The 13047-nt window shown below is 35.1% G+C and overlaps 1 protein-coding gene and 1 long non-coding RNA gene across 3 annotated transcripts in view; both read left to right on the forward strand.

Annotated features, from left to right (window-relative positions):
• LOC108528412 (uncharacterized) overlaps positions 1 to 10599 on the forward strand; it is a 22780-nt gene extending 12181 nt beyond the window's left edge. The window contains exons 4-5 of one of the 2 annotated variants that reach the window (XR_001885130.1): positions 7309 to 7474; positions 10359 to 10599. This is a non-coding gene — a long non-coding RNA (uncharacterized LOC108528412). The remainder of the gene's footprint in view (positions 1 to 7308; positions 7475 to 10358) is intronic. The other variant, XR_001885131.1, reaches the window with a different exon arrangement.
• A 345-nt stretch (positions 10600 to 10944) lies between these two features.
• On the forward strand, positions 10945 to 11898 carry LOC108528418 (olfactory receptor 2B6-like). Its single transcript, XM_017870214.1, has one exon. The coding sequence runs from the start codon at positions 10945 to 10947 to the stop codon at positions 11896 to 11898; it is 954 nt and encodes a 317-aa protein (XP_017725703.1).
• Positions 11899 to 13047: the final 1149 nt, after the last annotated feature.

Consider the following 13047-nt stretch of genomic DNA (forward strand, 5'->3'; position numbering starts at 1 on the left):
TGCTGGACTTTTTTTGGTTGGTAGGCTATTAATTATTGCCTCAATTTCAGAGCCTGCTATTGGTCTATTCAGGGATTCAACTTCTTCCTGGTTTAGTCTTGGGAGAGTGTAAGTGTCCAGGAAATTATCCATTTCTTCTAGGCTTTCTAGTTTATTTGCACTACTGCAGATATATATTTTCTTCTATTATATTTTCCAACTGGTTACAGGATGTTTACAAAAATAGAAATCCCATTACCACAAGTGGAAGCATTTTATATGAAATTCAAGAATAAATTAAAAGAATGATATGCCATAGCCAAGTGGAATTTGTTTGAGAAATTCTTCAAGAGTGTTTCAATAGATTACTGTTCCAAATAATGAGTAAATAACACTGATTAAAATTCAAAATATCTTACCAATTTTTAAAATGCTTGGTGACATGTGACATTGTAGGGAACAGTAGGAAAATTATTTAATGAGACAAAAATGTTTACTCAAAACTAAATCTACTATCGTGTTAATTAGAGAAATACTAGAGAAATCTCATTAATATCAGGAAAAAGTCAAGATTGTCAGCATTTATCACAATTATTTACTCTTTTTAAAAAGATTTACTACCTAGTATAATTTTGGAACAGTAACTGGATAAGAATTCTGAGACATGGGCATACATACATTTTAAAAGTCATGTGAAATTAAAACAGAACAACAGTAATAAATGCACTATAAAATTTTCATGAATCAATACAATCAGTGGATATATTTCTGGGAAACGTATCACTAGAAGAGTCATAAACTTTGCAATAAAAATGCAATTGTCTGAAATAATTTAAAATGTCATAAATCTGGTATTTAAAATCAATGACAAAATAATACATTATTTAATGGATCAAATGATGACCCACTAAAATAATGATGATATTAGATTACTGACTCAATGATTTAACTAATATATTAAATATTTAAAGGATTAAATACATAAATATTTCACTGCAAACTGTGAATCTTACTTGAAGAATGGGGAGGAAATGTAAATTCTTGCATAAACTTGGGATTTGGAATTTTTTATAAATCAAATTAAAAGTCATGATGATATGCTATTTTTTACCTAACAGATTATAAGACAAAAATAATCATTGAATTGGAATTGGCAGTGGGGAGGTGGGGAGGCTCTCTTGCACAAGTGTTAAGAGGCATAGATGGATGTTTTAAAATTCTTTTAGATATGACAATGCCGTATTTTTGCCTCATATATTATTTCTAAGTAAATACATCATAGTATGTGTGCATAATTATAAATCATATATTTAATTATAAAAATATTTTATCACAGCAGTTCTTAATATAAAGTAAAATTATAACAAATTTAGTAACCAATAATGTGGCATTTACTCAAGTAATTTGGGACATCCTTGCAATGGAGCATTATTCAGCCACTGACATTATACATAATGGTAACTGATGCTGAAAAATATTTATATTTGTTAAGGAAAATAACCGATTATTAAAGAGAAACAAGTCTCATTTACCTGGTATGTAGCTAGCTTCTAATAGTAAAGACATTGGTTCTGTTTAAGTGATGAATTACATTTATTGATTTGTGTGTGTTGAACCAGCCTTGGATCCCAGGGATGAAGTCGATTTGATTACGGTGGATAAGCTTTTTGATGTGCTGCTGGATTCAGTTTGCCAGTATTTTATTGTGGATTTTCACATCGATGTTCATGAGGGATATTGGCCTGAAATTTTCTTTTTTGGTTGTGTCTCTGCCAGGTTTTGGTATCAGGATGATGCTGGCCTCACAAAATGAGTTAGGGATGATTCCCTGTTTTTCTATTGTTTGGAAAAGTTTCAGAAAGAATAAAACCAGCTCCTCTTCCTACTTCTGGTAGAATTCGACTGTGAATCTGTCTGATCCTGGGCTTCTTTTTTGGTTGGTAGGTTATTAATTACTGCCTGAATTTCAGAACTTGTTATTGGTCTATTTAGGGATTAGACTTCTTCCTGGTTTAGTCTTGGGAGGGTGTATGTGTCCAGGAATTTATCAATTTCTTCTCGATTTTCTAGTCTATTTGTGTAGAGGTGTTTATAGTATCCTCTGATGGTAGTTTGCATTTCTGTGAGATCAGTGGTGACATCCCCCTTATCATTTTTTGTTGTGTCTATTTGATTCTTCTCTCTTTTCTTCTTTATTAGTCTGGTTAGTTGTCTATCTATTTTGTTAACCTTTTCAAAAAACCAGCTCCTGGATTCACTGATTTTTTGAAGGGTTTCTTGTGTCTCTATCTCCTTCATTTCTGCTCTGATCTTAGTTATTTCTTGTCTTCTGCTAGCTTTTGAATTTGTTTGATCTTTCTTCTCTAGTTCTTTTAATTGTGATGTCAGGTTGTTTATTTTAAAAGCCTTCAATAAAATTCAACAACTCTTCTTGCTAAAAACTCTCAATAAACTAGGTATTGACGGAACATATCTGAAAATAATAAGAACTATTTACAACAAACCCACAGCTAATATCATACTGAATGGGCAAAAGCTGGAAGCATTTCCTTTGAAAACCAGCACAAGACAAGAATGTGCTCTCTCACCACTCCTATTCAACATAGTATTGGAAGTTCTGGTCAGGGCAATCAGGCAAGAGAAAAAAATAAAGGGTATTCAAATAGGAAGGCAGGAAGTCAAATTGTCTCTGTTTGCAGATGACATGACTGTATATTTAGAAAACCCCATTGTCTCAGACCCAAATCTCCTTAAGCTGATAAGCAACTTCTGCAAAGTCTTAGGATATAAAATCAATTTGCAAAAATCACAAGCATTCCTATACACCAATAATAGACAAACACAAAACCAAATCATGAGTGAACTCCCATTCATAATTGCTACAAAGAGAATAAAATACCTAGGAATACAACTTACAAGAAATGTGAAGGACCTCTTCAAGGAGAACTACAAACCACAGCTCAAGAAAATAAGAGAGGACATAAACAAATGAAAAAACACCCCATGCGCATGGATAGGAATAATCAATATGAAAATGGACATACTGCCCAAAGTAATTTATAGATTCAATGCTATTCCCATCAAGTTAGCGTTGACTGTCTTCACAGAATTTGAAATAAACTACTTTAAATTTCATATGAAACCAAAAAAGAGCCCGCATAGCCAAGACAATCATAAGCAAAAATAACAAAGCTGGAGGCATCATGCTATCTGACTTTGAACTATACTATAAGGCTACAGTAACAAAAACAGCATGGTACTGATACAAAAACAGCATGGTACTGATACCAAAACAGATATATAGACCAATAGAACAGAACAGAGGCCTCAGAAATAATGCCAAGCATCTATAGCCATCTGATCTTTGACAAACCTGACAAAAACAAGCAATGGGGAAAGGATTTCCTATTTAATAAATGGTGTTGAGAAAACTGGCTAGCCATATGCAGAAAACGGAAACTGGACCCCTTCCTTACACCTTATAAAAAATTAACTCAATATGGATTAAAGACTTAAACATAAGACCCAATATCACAAAAACTCTAGAAGATAACATAGACAATACCATTCATGACACAGGCATGTGCAAAGACGTCATGACTAAAACACCAAAAGCAACGTCAACAAAAGCCAAAATAGACAAATGGGATCTAATTAAACTAAAGAACTTCTGCACAACAAAAGAAACTGTTATCAGAGTGAACAGTTAACTTACAGAATGGAAGAAAATTTTTGCAATCTATCCATCTGACAAAGGGCTAATATCCAGCATCTACAAAGAACTTAAAAAAATTTACAAGAAAAAAACAACCCCATTAAAAAGTGGGTGAAGGATATGAACAGACACTTCTCAAAAGAAGGCATTTATGTGGTCAACAAATATATGAAATGAAGCTCATCATCATTGGTCATTAGAGAAATGCAAATCAAAACCACAATGAAATACCACCTCATGCCAGTTAGAATGGTGATCATTAAAAAGTCAAGAAACAAGAGAGGCTGGAGAGGATGTGGAGGAATAGGAGTGCTTTTACACACTGTTGGTGGGAATGTAAATTAGTTCAACCATTGTGGAAGACAGTGTGTTGATTCCTGAAGGATCTAGAACCAGAAATACCATTTGATCTAGAAATCCCATTACTGGATATATACCCAAAGGATTATAAATCATTCTACATGCACATGCACACGTATGTTTATTGCAGCACGATTTACAATAGCAAAGACTTGGAACCCAAATGTCCATCAATAATAGACTGCATAAAGAAAATGTGGCCCATATACACCATGGGATACTATGCTGCCATAAAAAAGAATGAGTTCATGTCCTTTTCAGGGACGTGGATGAAGCTGGAAACCATCATTCTCAGTAAACTAACACAGGAACAGCAAACCGAACACTCCTTGTTCTCACTCATAAGTGGGAGTTGAACAATGAGAACAGAGGGACACAGTGAGGGGAACATCATACATTGGGGCCTGTTAGGGGGTGGGGTGCGTTAGGAGAAACACCTAATGTAGATGACGGGTTGATGGGTGCACCAAACCACCACGGCATGTGTGTACCTATGTAACAAACCTGCACGTTCTGCACATGTATCCCAGAACTTAAAATATAATGAAAAAAAATCATCTTGGCAACCATGAGATTTAGTCTTGCTTGAACTAATTTTCTTTCTTCTTAGGCGACTCTCCAAATTTACATGCCCAAAGTTTGTATTTCGTTAGAAACACTTTCTTGGTTTCTTTTGTGGTGTCCTCATTTTCTAGTCCCTCTGGTTATTTTCCCCTGGACATGTTGGCAGCAGTAGAGGCTAATTATTTTGAATCTCAGAGGCTTAAACAGAAGTATGAGAGTGAGGTAGTAATGGCATGAAAGCTCCCTGAAGAGCTTTCATCAATGGATGGCCATAAGTTTAAGTTGGTTTATTGAGGTTGACCCTTTGGTAGGTCAGAGAGAACTGGGTTGATGTTAAAGAGGGCTGAGAAGAAATTCAAACAACAAACTGATCTGAGGATCATGTTTGGGCCCCAGGTCAGTCTTCCAGGACTCCCCATCTCCATGTCACATTCCAGACGAACTGATGGATTACAACCCAGCATCAGGTGAATGCTGAAGGGATTTGCGGAGGGAACATTAATCAAAGTTGTCATCGCTTCATGGAGTAGGCTAAAGGGAGCACTCAGGAGTAGAACTATAAAATAAAATTTTTAAAAATGTAAAAGGTTTATTCTACAAGCCACGTACATTTTTGTTTGAGAGAACAATAAGCTTATGAAAAGTATACTGATGTAGGATTCAAAATACTGTATTATTCAAATATTTTCTTCTGAATTTACTAGATCTATAAGCTTGAGCAAGTCCTATAACCTCTTAGTGCCTGAGTTTCCTCTCTTCTATTGTAAAATAAATCATTCTTACTTTAGAGGCATATTATAAGAAGAAAACGAATATACTGGTATGAAAGCAATTATATACTTAAAAATTTAAGTTTATGGATAGAAAATTTGATATGAACTATCTGGTGTTTGCCAATCTTTGTTAAATACTATTTTATTATGAAGAGACTGATGGAAAAATATGTGTTACCAATCATGTTATTTACCTTTGAAACTTTATATTTTCATTTAAATATTTTTAGGTGTACTTTTTTTAACCACTTTTCTGGATTGAAACTGCTATTTCCATTACAAAGATTATAGATATTAAGATATTGATTTTTGAGAAAATTTAGCTCTGAAAGGCCTACCACTCAGATAAATCAAAGGTTGTTTAAATTCATTAGCTGGGCGTGGTGGTGCACATCTGTAATTCTAGCTGCTCTGGAGGCTGAGACAGGAGAATCATTTGAACCTGGGAGGTGGAGGTTGCAGTGAGCTGAGATCACATCACTGCACTCCAGCCTGGGTGGCAGAACAAGACTCTGTCTCAAAAACAAAACCAAACCCAAAAACAACAACAACAACAACAACAACAACAACAACAACAAAAGGTTGTTTAAATCTATGACAATTTGGAACAAGGGAACCTGATAGATAGAGAGCATGGAATTAAACCTACAGCAAAAGTTCTTAAGAAGTATATAAAATAAGTCAAGTAGAATGAAAATCTAAATATTGTTTCAGTTTTGTTTATTAACATATTATATTAGAGCCATGCTTAGAAAGTCAATGAAGAGTGTATTAGGATGTAAACATTTAAAATAATGGGCTTCATGTGTTCTTAAACCATGTGGTCAGATACTTCTCTGCTCACTCTTCGTTTTTTTGTGCACCCCATTTGCCAGAGATCTATAGATTCTTCTGTCTCCCAGCTCCAGTTTTTCACCCTCAAGGGGATCATCAGCATGTTTTTAACTTCTGATTTGGGCAAATTAAACTCTCCTATTTCCATTTGATTCTTATACAGTCAGAAAGACAAATACTCCCTGCTGTCCTTTCTAGACATTTACGCTGAATTACTGAATTTAGTCTTAGATCTTTCATTTTTATTTTCTATTTTCTTCCATTTCTTTTGTATTTGTATATTTGACAGTTACTTATGTGACTTATTATGTATTAGACAAAATTTACTATCTTTATATACTTCTTTTTTCTGTCTTGTTTTTCTTTCCTTTCCATTTTTCTTCTCTCTTAACTCTATGAGTTTATCTACTGCTATTATTTCCTTATTACTCACTTTACCTCTATTTCCTACACATTTTCAATATTTAGGCACAAATGAAGTATATGGAACACCAGGGGAACAGGCTACATATACTTCTTTAATAACTGTACTGTTTTCATCGGGTAAAATATATAATTAATTTTATTCATAATTTTCCAAACTTATCCCAAAAACTTAATAGCACTTAATAGAAACAAATAGCTGTGCCTACTGGAAGAGAAGCAGTATGAAAATATAAAGATTGTGAAAATGTTATTACTAATTTTTAAATGTAGGAAAAGAAACACAGCTTTCTTCAGATTTAGAACATTTTCTGAGTTCTAACTAAATGAGATTCTGAAAGAGACTCTAGTAAGAAAACAATCCAGACAGAATGAAGGTAGCATTCCAAAAGTGTCTTTTTAGGAATTTAATTGGACAAGGAATTACTTGAATACTGATGAAGAAGTATTCTTCTATAAGAAATCCTACAACGCAGAAGAAGTCTTCCTTTGACCATAATAGATAAGGCAAAATTGGATTCAGAAATATATAGGTAAAGATAAAATTATTTCTCAGTATTGAATCAAAATTTATTTATATAATAATCTTCTAATCAACTGGCAGTGATATGTGCTCCATTTCTTTGGGGATACAATACAAAATGTAATCATATTTTTAAGGCTCTATTCCTAAAGACTCACTGTCCCAGGTGAGAAATGGGAGAAGAAAGGAATTGGATAGCACCAGTTTGAATGAAGAGTGGCATTATACAGATACAAAATGACAAGGTTTAAAAAAGGAGAAGTCCCAGAAGTTTCTAAAATCACTTCTATGTAATTTTACCATGTGAGTAGTCCTACTAATATTGCAGCTACTGCTTTTGTATTATATATAGTCTTGTATAGGTTTTTTTTTTAATTTACAAAGGAAATATATGTCTAATTGTCATTGAAGTACTATGGAGTTTATGTGCAAGTATTTTAATTCTCTTGATCTGGCTGAACAAACCAGGTCACAAGGGTATGAAGTGACATATTTAAAGTCCATTAGTTTTTAGTAAGTAAAATAAATGTATTTATTGGTTAATCAGTTACATCAATTTGAGAATTAGCAATAAAACCCTAAAACTGCCAATAGGGCATATTTTGACTCTGCTTTGACCTCTTGGGCTCTGAATTAGTAAATGATGTATATGGGTTTGGTTGTGATGAAATATGAGTGAAACTGATTGAGGTCACAGGTGAAAAATAACGATATAAAAATGCTAATGTAATCTAGGAATAACATATCAGAGCACCAAAGGAAAAAGCTTCATGATTGCTGGTTTCAACTAAATTCAAACTGATTAACACCTAGTAAATATCTATTATATTTAACATATACTCTTACTTCTAAAAGTCACATGCTGACTCTTTCACAAGAGTATGTAATCGATACAGTCAAGAAAACATGTGAAGTACAAAAATGACAGAAAAAAATCTCTATCTCTCCCATATATGGGTATATATCTATATATGAGTATATATGTATGAATATGTCATGAAAAAATTATCAAATCATATATATATATCATATATATAAATGAGTATATCATCAAGAAATTACAAATAAAATGTTCTGGATGACCAGTAAGAAAGGAGAGCAGGAGCCGGGCGCGGTGGCTCAAGCCTGTAATCCCAGCACTTTGGGAGGCCGAGACGGGCGGATCACGAGGTCAGGAGATCAAGACCATCCGGGCTAACACAGTGAAACCCCGGATCTACTAAAAAATATAAAAACTAGCCAGGCGAGGTGGCAGGCGCCTGTAGTCCCAGCTACTCGGGAGGCTGAGGCAGGAGAATGCCGTGAACCCGGGAAGTGGAGCTTGCAGTGATCTGAGATAGAGCCACTGCACTCCAGCTTGGGCGACAGAGCAAGACTCCGTCTCAAAAAAAAAAAAAAAAAAAAAAAAGAAAGAAAGGAGAGCAGGAAATACTTAAGGACATTTTTGCATTTGAGATGATCCTTACAGGATACAAAACAACAATGGCGTTTCGCATCAGCCTAAATACAAGGGGTGAAGGGGGAAGGTCACAAGTTTGGTTGCATCAGTGAATATGTCTGCATTGGTTCAAGTGCTTGTTATATGAGGCCTGAGTCCAAGGGTGCATTTTAATATAATGTGTCAGAATATGGGTGTCAGAATATGGAGAGCCACTGAAGAATTTTGAACTGAAATGTACGTGGCCACATTTTAACAATGGAAAGGCTGTTCTCCAAACCAGCTAGGTTGTTTTGAAGATGAGAGAACAATTGTAAGTAAGAATAATAGTTTGAAACTTAGAGATCATAGGACACTGAACTATTTTCTATATGTTTGCCTTAATGTTTTCAGATAGATACAGATTTAATGGATAGATTTGAGAGACAATGGTAAAGAAGAAATTAGTCCAGCTGACATCTTATGTGACATGTGTACAATTATAATTCAAAGGGAATGATGACCTCTGCATACCAAAAGAATTGTTATTCTATAAGCAAATGAAGAAATTAGAAGTGTTAATGAATGGATACTAAAATCAGTTTTGAATTTAGTGATTCTTACGTTTAGCTGTGAAGCAAGTTTTTATCCCTATCATTTCTCACTGTCACTCACATGGTCATTCACATGGTCTAAGTCCATAACTCAGATGACACAATTTGAAAAATAGAGCTGGCCAACTAAGTACACGAACTCTACTAAGTCAGGATCACAAGAAGAATATGACATAGGGCAAATGAGAGGATCAGAAAAGTAAATAGAGGATCCTGAGCTGATTTCAGAGCAGTTACATTTTGTTTACTATCCTCTAATAAATATTTATTATTACAAATATCATTATAAACTGTGTATAAATGCATAAAAATAAAACAATTGTAATATATCTGGGGATTCATAATTAGGTAAGTGTATAATAATCATTAATAGTCATTGAATTATTAGTATAAGACAAGAACTGAGCTATGTTTGCAATGTACACTCTATTCCTTAATTTGTACAGCGGTTCTATGAGATGGGTATAATTATGCTCATTTGAAAGATGAGAAGATTGAAGTACATGAAGATTAAATGACATATCCAAAGTCACACAGCTGATGAATGGAATGACTGGGATTTGGAGGAAATCCCAGTCTTTTATAAATGTCTTTTATAAAACAACTAGAGAAAAACATGACAAATTTACTAAAAGATAAGAGTCAAACAAAAACAAGAAATTTGGGATTGTAGGGAATGGAAAAATTTGCAATTGGAGTTATTCTTTAGAAATTATATGATAAAGGAATTGTGTAATTTGGATGGGCAAAGAGCAGGGTAGAGGCAATTTAGGTGGAAAAAATAGTATCAGTAATTAGAAAATATGTGAATAAAGACGGGAGAGAGAGGGAAAATGATTAAGTTTATATGTGCTGAGAATGATCCTGAGGGACTAGAAATTCATATATATCCTCAAATTTCAAGGATTTAAATATTTAAAACTCTTTCTGGTGATTTCTTCCAGAGATCAAAGTTTCATCAGATTTATCCGATACTTTTAAAGTTGCATTTTCACAGCAAACAAATTTCTAAGGACTGATTTGTGTGTGTGTGTGTGTAACTTTGTTTTATTTTTCTGGCTTTTTTCTCCCTATTTTTAAATTTTCTGAGTAGGACTAGCATTAAAACTTGAAAGGGGTAAAACAAGTCCTGACACTCCATCCTTTTATCATGCAGACTTTATGAAATGCTGCAGTTCTTAAGGTGTTTTCTGACCATGATCTGTATAAAGCGGATGAACATGCCAAGATGTCTTTGCTCTCTCTGGCTGCAGATCCTCCTGTAGTCTTCATGCTGGCCTTCGTTTGAACTGTTTGTGGGAAGCTCTGCCTTTTCCTTCTGTTTTAATCTACACTCTGTTGCCACCATTAAATATCCATGAATGTAGAGTTGATGGTGGTACTAATAAAACTGTTTAGAAGAGAAAATATGAAAACTCAAATGAAGTGAGTAGCTAACCAGAAGACATATATTAAAGAAGCAAAATTCCCAACTATGTTGCTGGTGTGGTATTTATTCTTTTCTTAGTAATCTTTCAATATTACATTGATGATGTTGTCTCCACAATTTATCATAACCAGGATATAGATGCAAATGACATTTTATTGTCATGAAGATACAGATGCAGATTAGAGCAAAAATGAAAATTTAATCTCAGCATCTCTGATCTCTAATTCTCAGTGGTTTCCTCTTACTGTTGATGTCTAGCCCTAACTGTGGGTATTTAGAGGTCTCAGCTGGAATTTCACCTACCAGTGCTGACATGTGGATCAACAATCAAAGCTCACTACATGATTTTATCCTATTGGGATTTTCTGACCGTCCCTGGCTAGAGACACCCTTCTTTGTAATCTTTCTGGTGGCCTACATCTTTTCCCTATTTGGAAACATCTCCATTATCCTAGTTTCCTGCCTGGATCCCCAGCTTGACAGTCCCATGTACTTTTTTTTCTCCAATCTATCCTTTCTGGACCTCTGCTATACCACCAGCACTGTCCCGCAGATGCTGGTCAACCTCCAGGGAGCAGAAAAGAAAAGAAAAGCAGAAAAGCTATGGGGTTGTGTTGCCCAACTCTATATATTTTTGGCCCTGGGTTCTACTGAATCCATATTTCTAGCCATCATGGCCTTTGACCGTTACGCTGCCATTTGCAAGCCCCTTCACTACCCAGTCATCATGAACCAGAGATGCTGTATCCACATGGCTGCTGGCACTTGGATCAGTGGTTTTGCTAACTCCGTTGTCCAGTCCACTCTCACAGTGGTGGCCCCAAGATGTGGACAGAGGGTGTTGGACCATTTCTTCTGCGAAGTTCCAGCCCTTTTGAAACTAGCCTGTATTGATACTGGTGTGAATGAAACTGAGCTCCATGTACTAGGCGCTTTGCTTCTCCTGGTGCCACTCACCCTCATCCTGGGCACTTATGTGTTCATTGCTCAGGCAGTAATGAGAATCCGCTCTGCTGAAAGTCGCTGGAAGGCTTTCAATACCTGTGCCTCACATTTGCTGGTGGTCTTCCTCTTCTACTTCACGGCCATCAGTATGTATGTCCAGCCTCCCTCTAGCTATTCTCGTGACAGGGGGAAGATCATGGCTCTCTTCTATGGCATTGTCACACCCACCCTCAACCCATTCATCTACACATTGAGAAACAAGGATGTGAAAGCTGCCCTGAGAAGGTCACTGACTAAAGAGTTTTGGGTTAAGACAAGATGATCTCTGAGAAGAAGTCCTAAGAAGCAAGGATAGATATGTTTGACTTTCAGAAAGATGTCAGACATGGAATTGATGAGGGAATAGTATCAAGTGACACAAAGTTCACAAGTGGAACAAGACTAAGAAAAAAGCAATTAACTCTTGGTAAAATCTATGTAGCATTTTTTCACTTATGAGAATACCTGCTTTACAATATTGAATTCCATCAAGTCAGTCATTTTTTCTCCCTTTTCCTAATGACTAGTTAATCTAGTTAAAGTAGGGGAAAACGGTATAATAGCTAGAGAAAAAGATACTTAGAAAGTTTAGGAAATATATTTAGCATGAATTGTTTATAAATGAATCCCAATTAAATTAGAAATGATCCCAACTCCTAGAAAAACATGTCAGTACTATCGTGAGTTAATTTTGATCAACAAGTATTGCCACCATTTAGCCATCTTCTAACATTCAATGTCCAATTATATCACCCTCAAATACTTTTTTAAGGTCTCAGAGGCAAGTAAAATCAAGAGACAATTAGTTCAAAAACATTAAGATGAAATTATGGAAAGAGAAATTAATGAACAAATTTAGAGGTGATGATTTTAAATATAATTGTTTTGCCATGAATTCTTTTAAAATTCTTTTTTGCCGTAAATGTTTTGCCTTAGTCAGTCTTATGCTCTCATGGTACACAACAACGAGGCCTAGGTCAATACAAGTAGAACTTACTCTGGGGGGAAAGATGAACAGTGAGATGCTTTGGACAGTGATCAGCAGGGGAAAAACCTGAGATGGGAAAAAATTCTAATTTAGGGACACAAACTCAGCAGGAATTTACATGTTTTGACAAGGAAACTTTCTTCACCACTTGACTGGGCAAGTTAGTCCTATTTCAGTGTGGGGGTTTGAGAATACCATGTGGAATTCAAAACTTTGGTTGATCTATTATCTTTATTTAGAAAAAAAAAAACTTCTATAGCCTGTTGCTATAAACTGCTTCACAAACCTATGAACCAAAGATACCACGACAAAATAGAGTGAGTTCACCAAAAAATCCACGTCTTTAAAAGAACAGTGCAAAGCTCTATTTCCTGTACTGTGAGCATGTCCACTTTCTGTGGCTCCCGGTGTTAAGACAGATGAGAAGCTGGAACACAGAGAAAA

The sequence above is a fragment of the Rhinopithecus bieti genome, unplaced genomic scaffold (genome assembly GCF_001698545.2).
Source record: "Rhinopithecus bieti isolate Rb0 unplaced genomic scaffold, ASM169854v2 scaffold_5150, whole genome shotgun sequence".
Classification (NCBI taxonomy): domain Eukaryota; kingdom Metazoa; phylum Chordata; class Mammalia; order Primates; family Cercopithecidae; genus Rhinopithecus; species Rhinopithecus bieti.

Coding starts and splice junctions, on each gene's coding strand:
- LOC108528418 (XM_017870214.1), top strand. CDS start 10,945: ATGTGGATCAACAATCAAAGCTCACTACATGATTTTATCCTATTGGGA.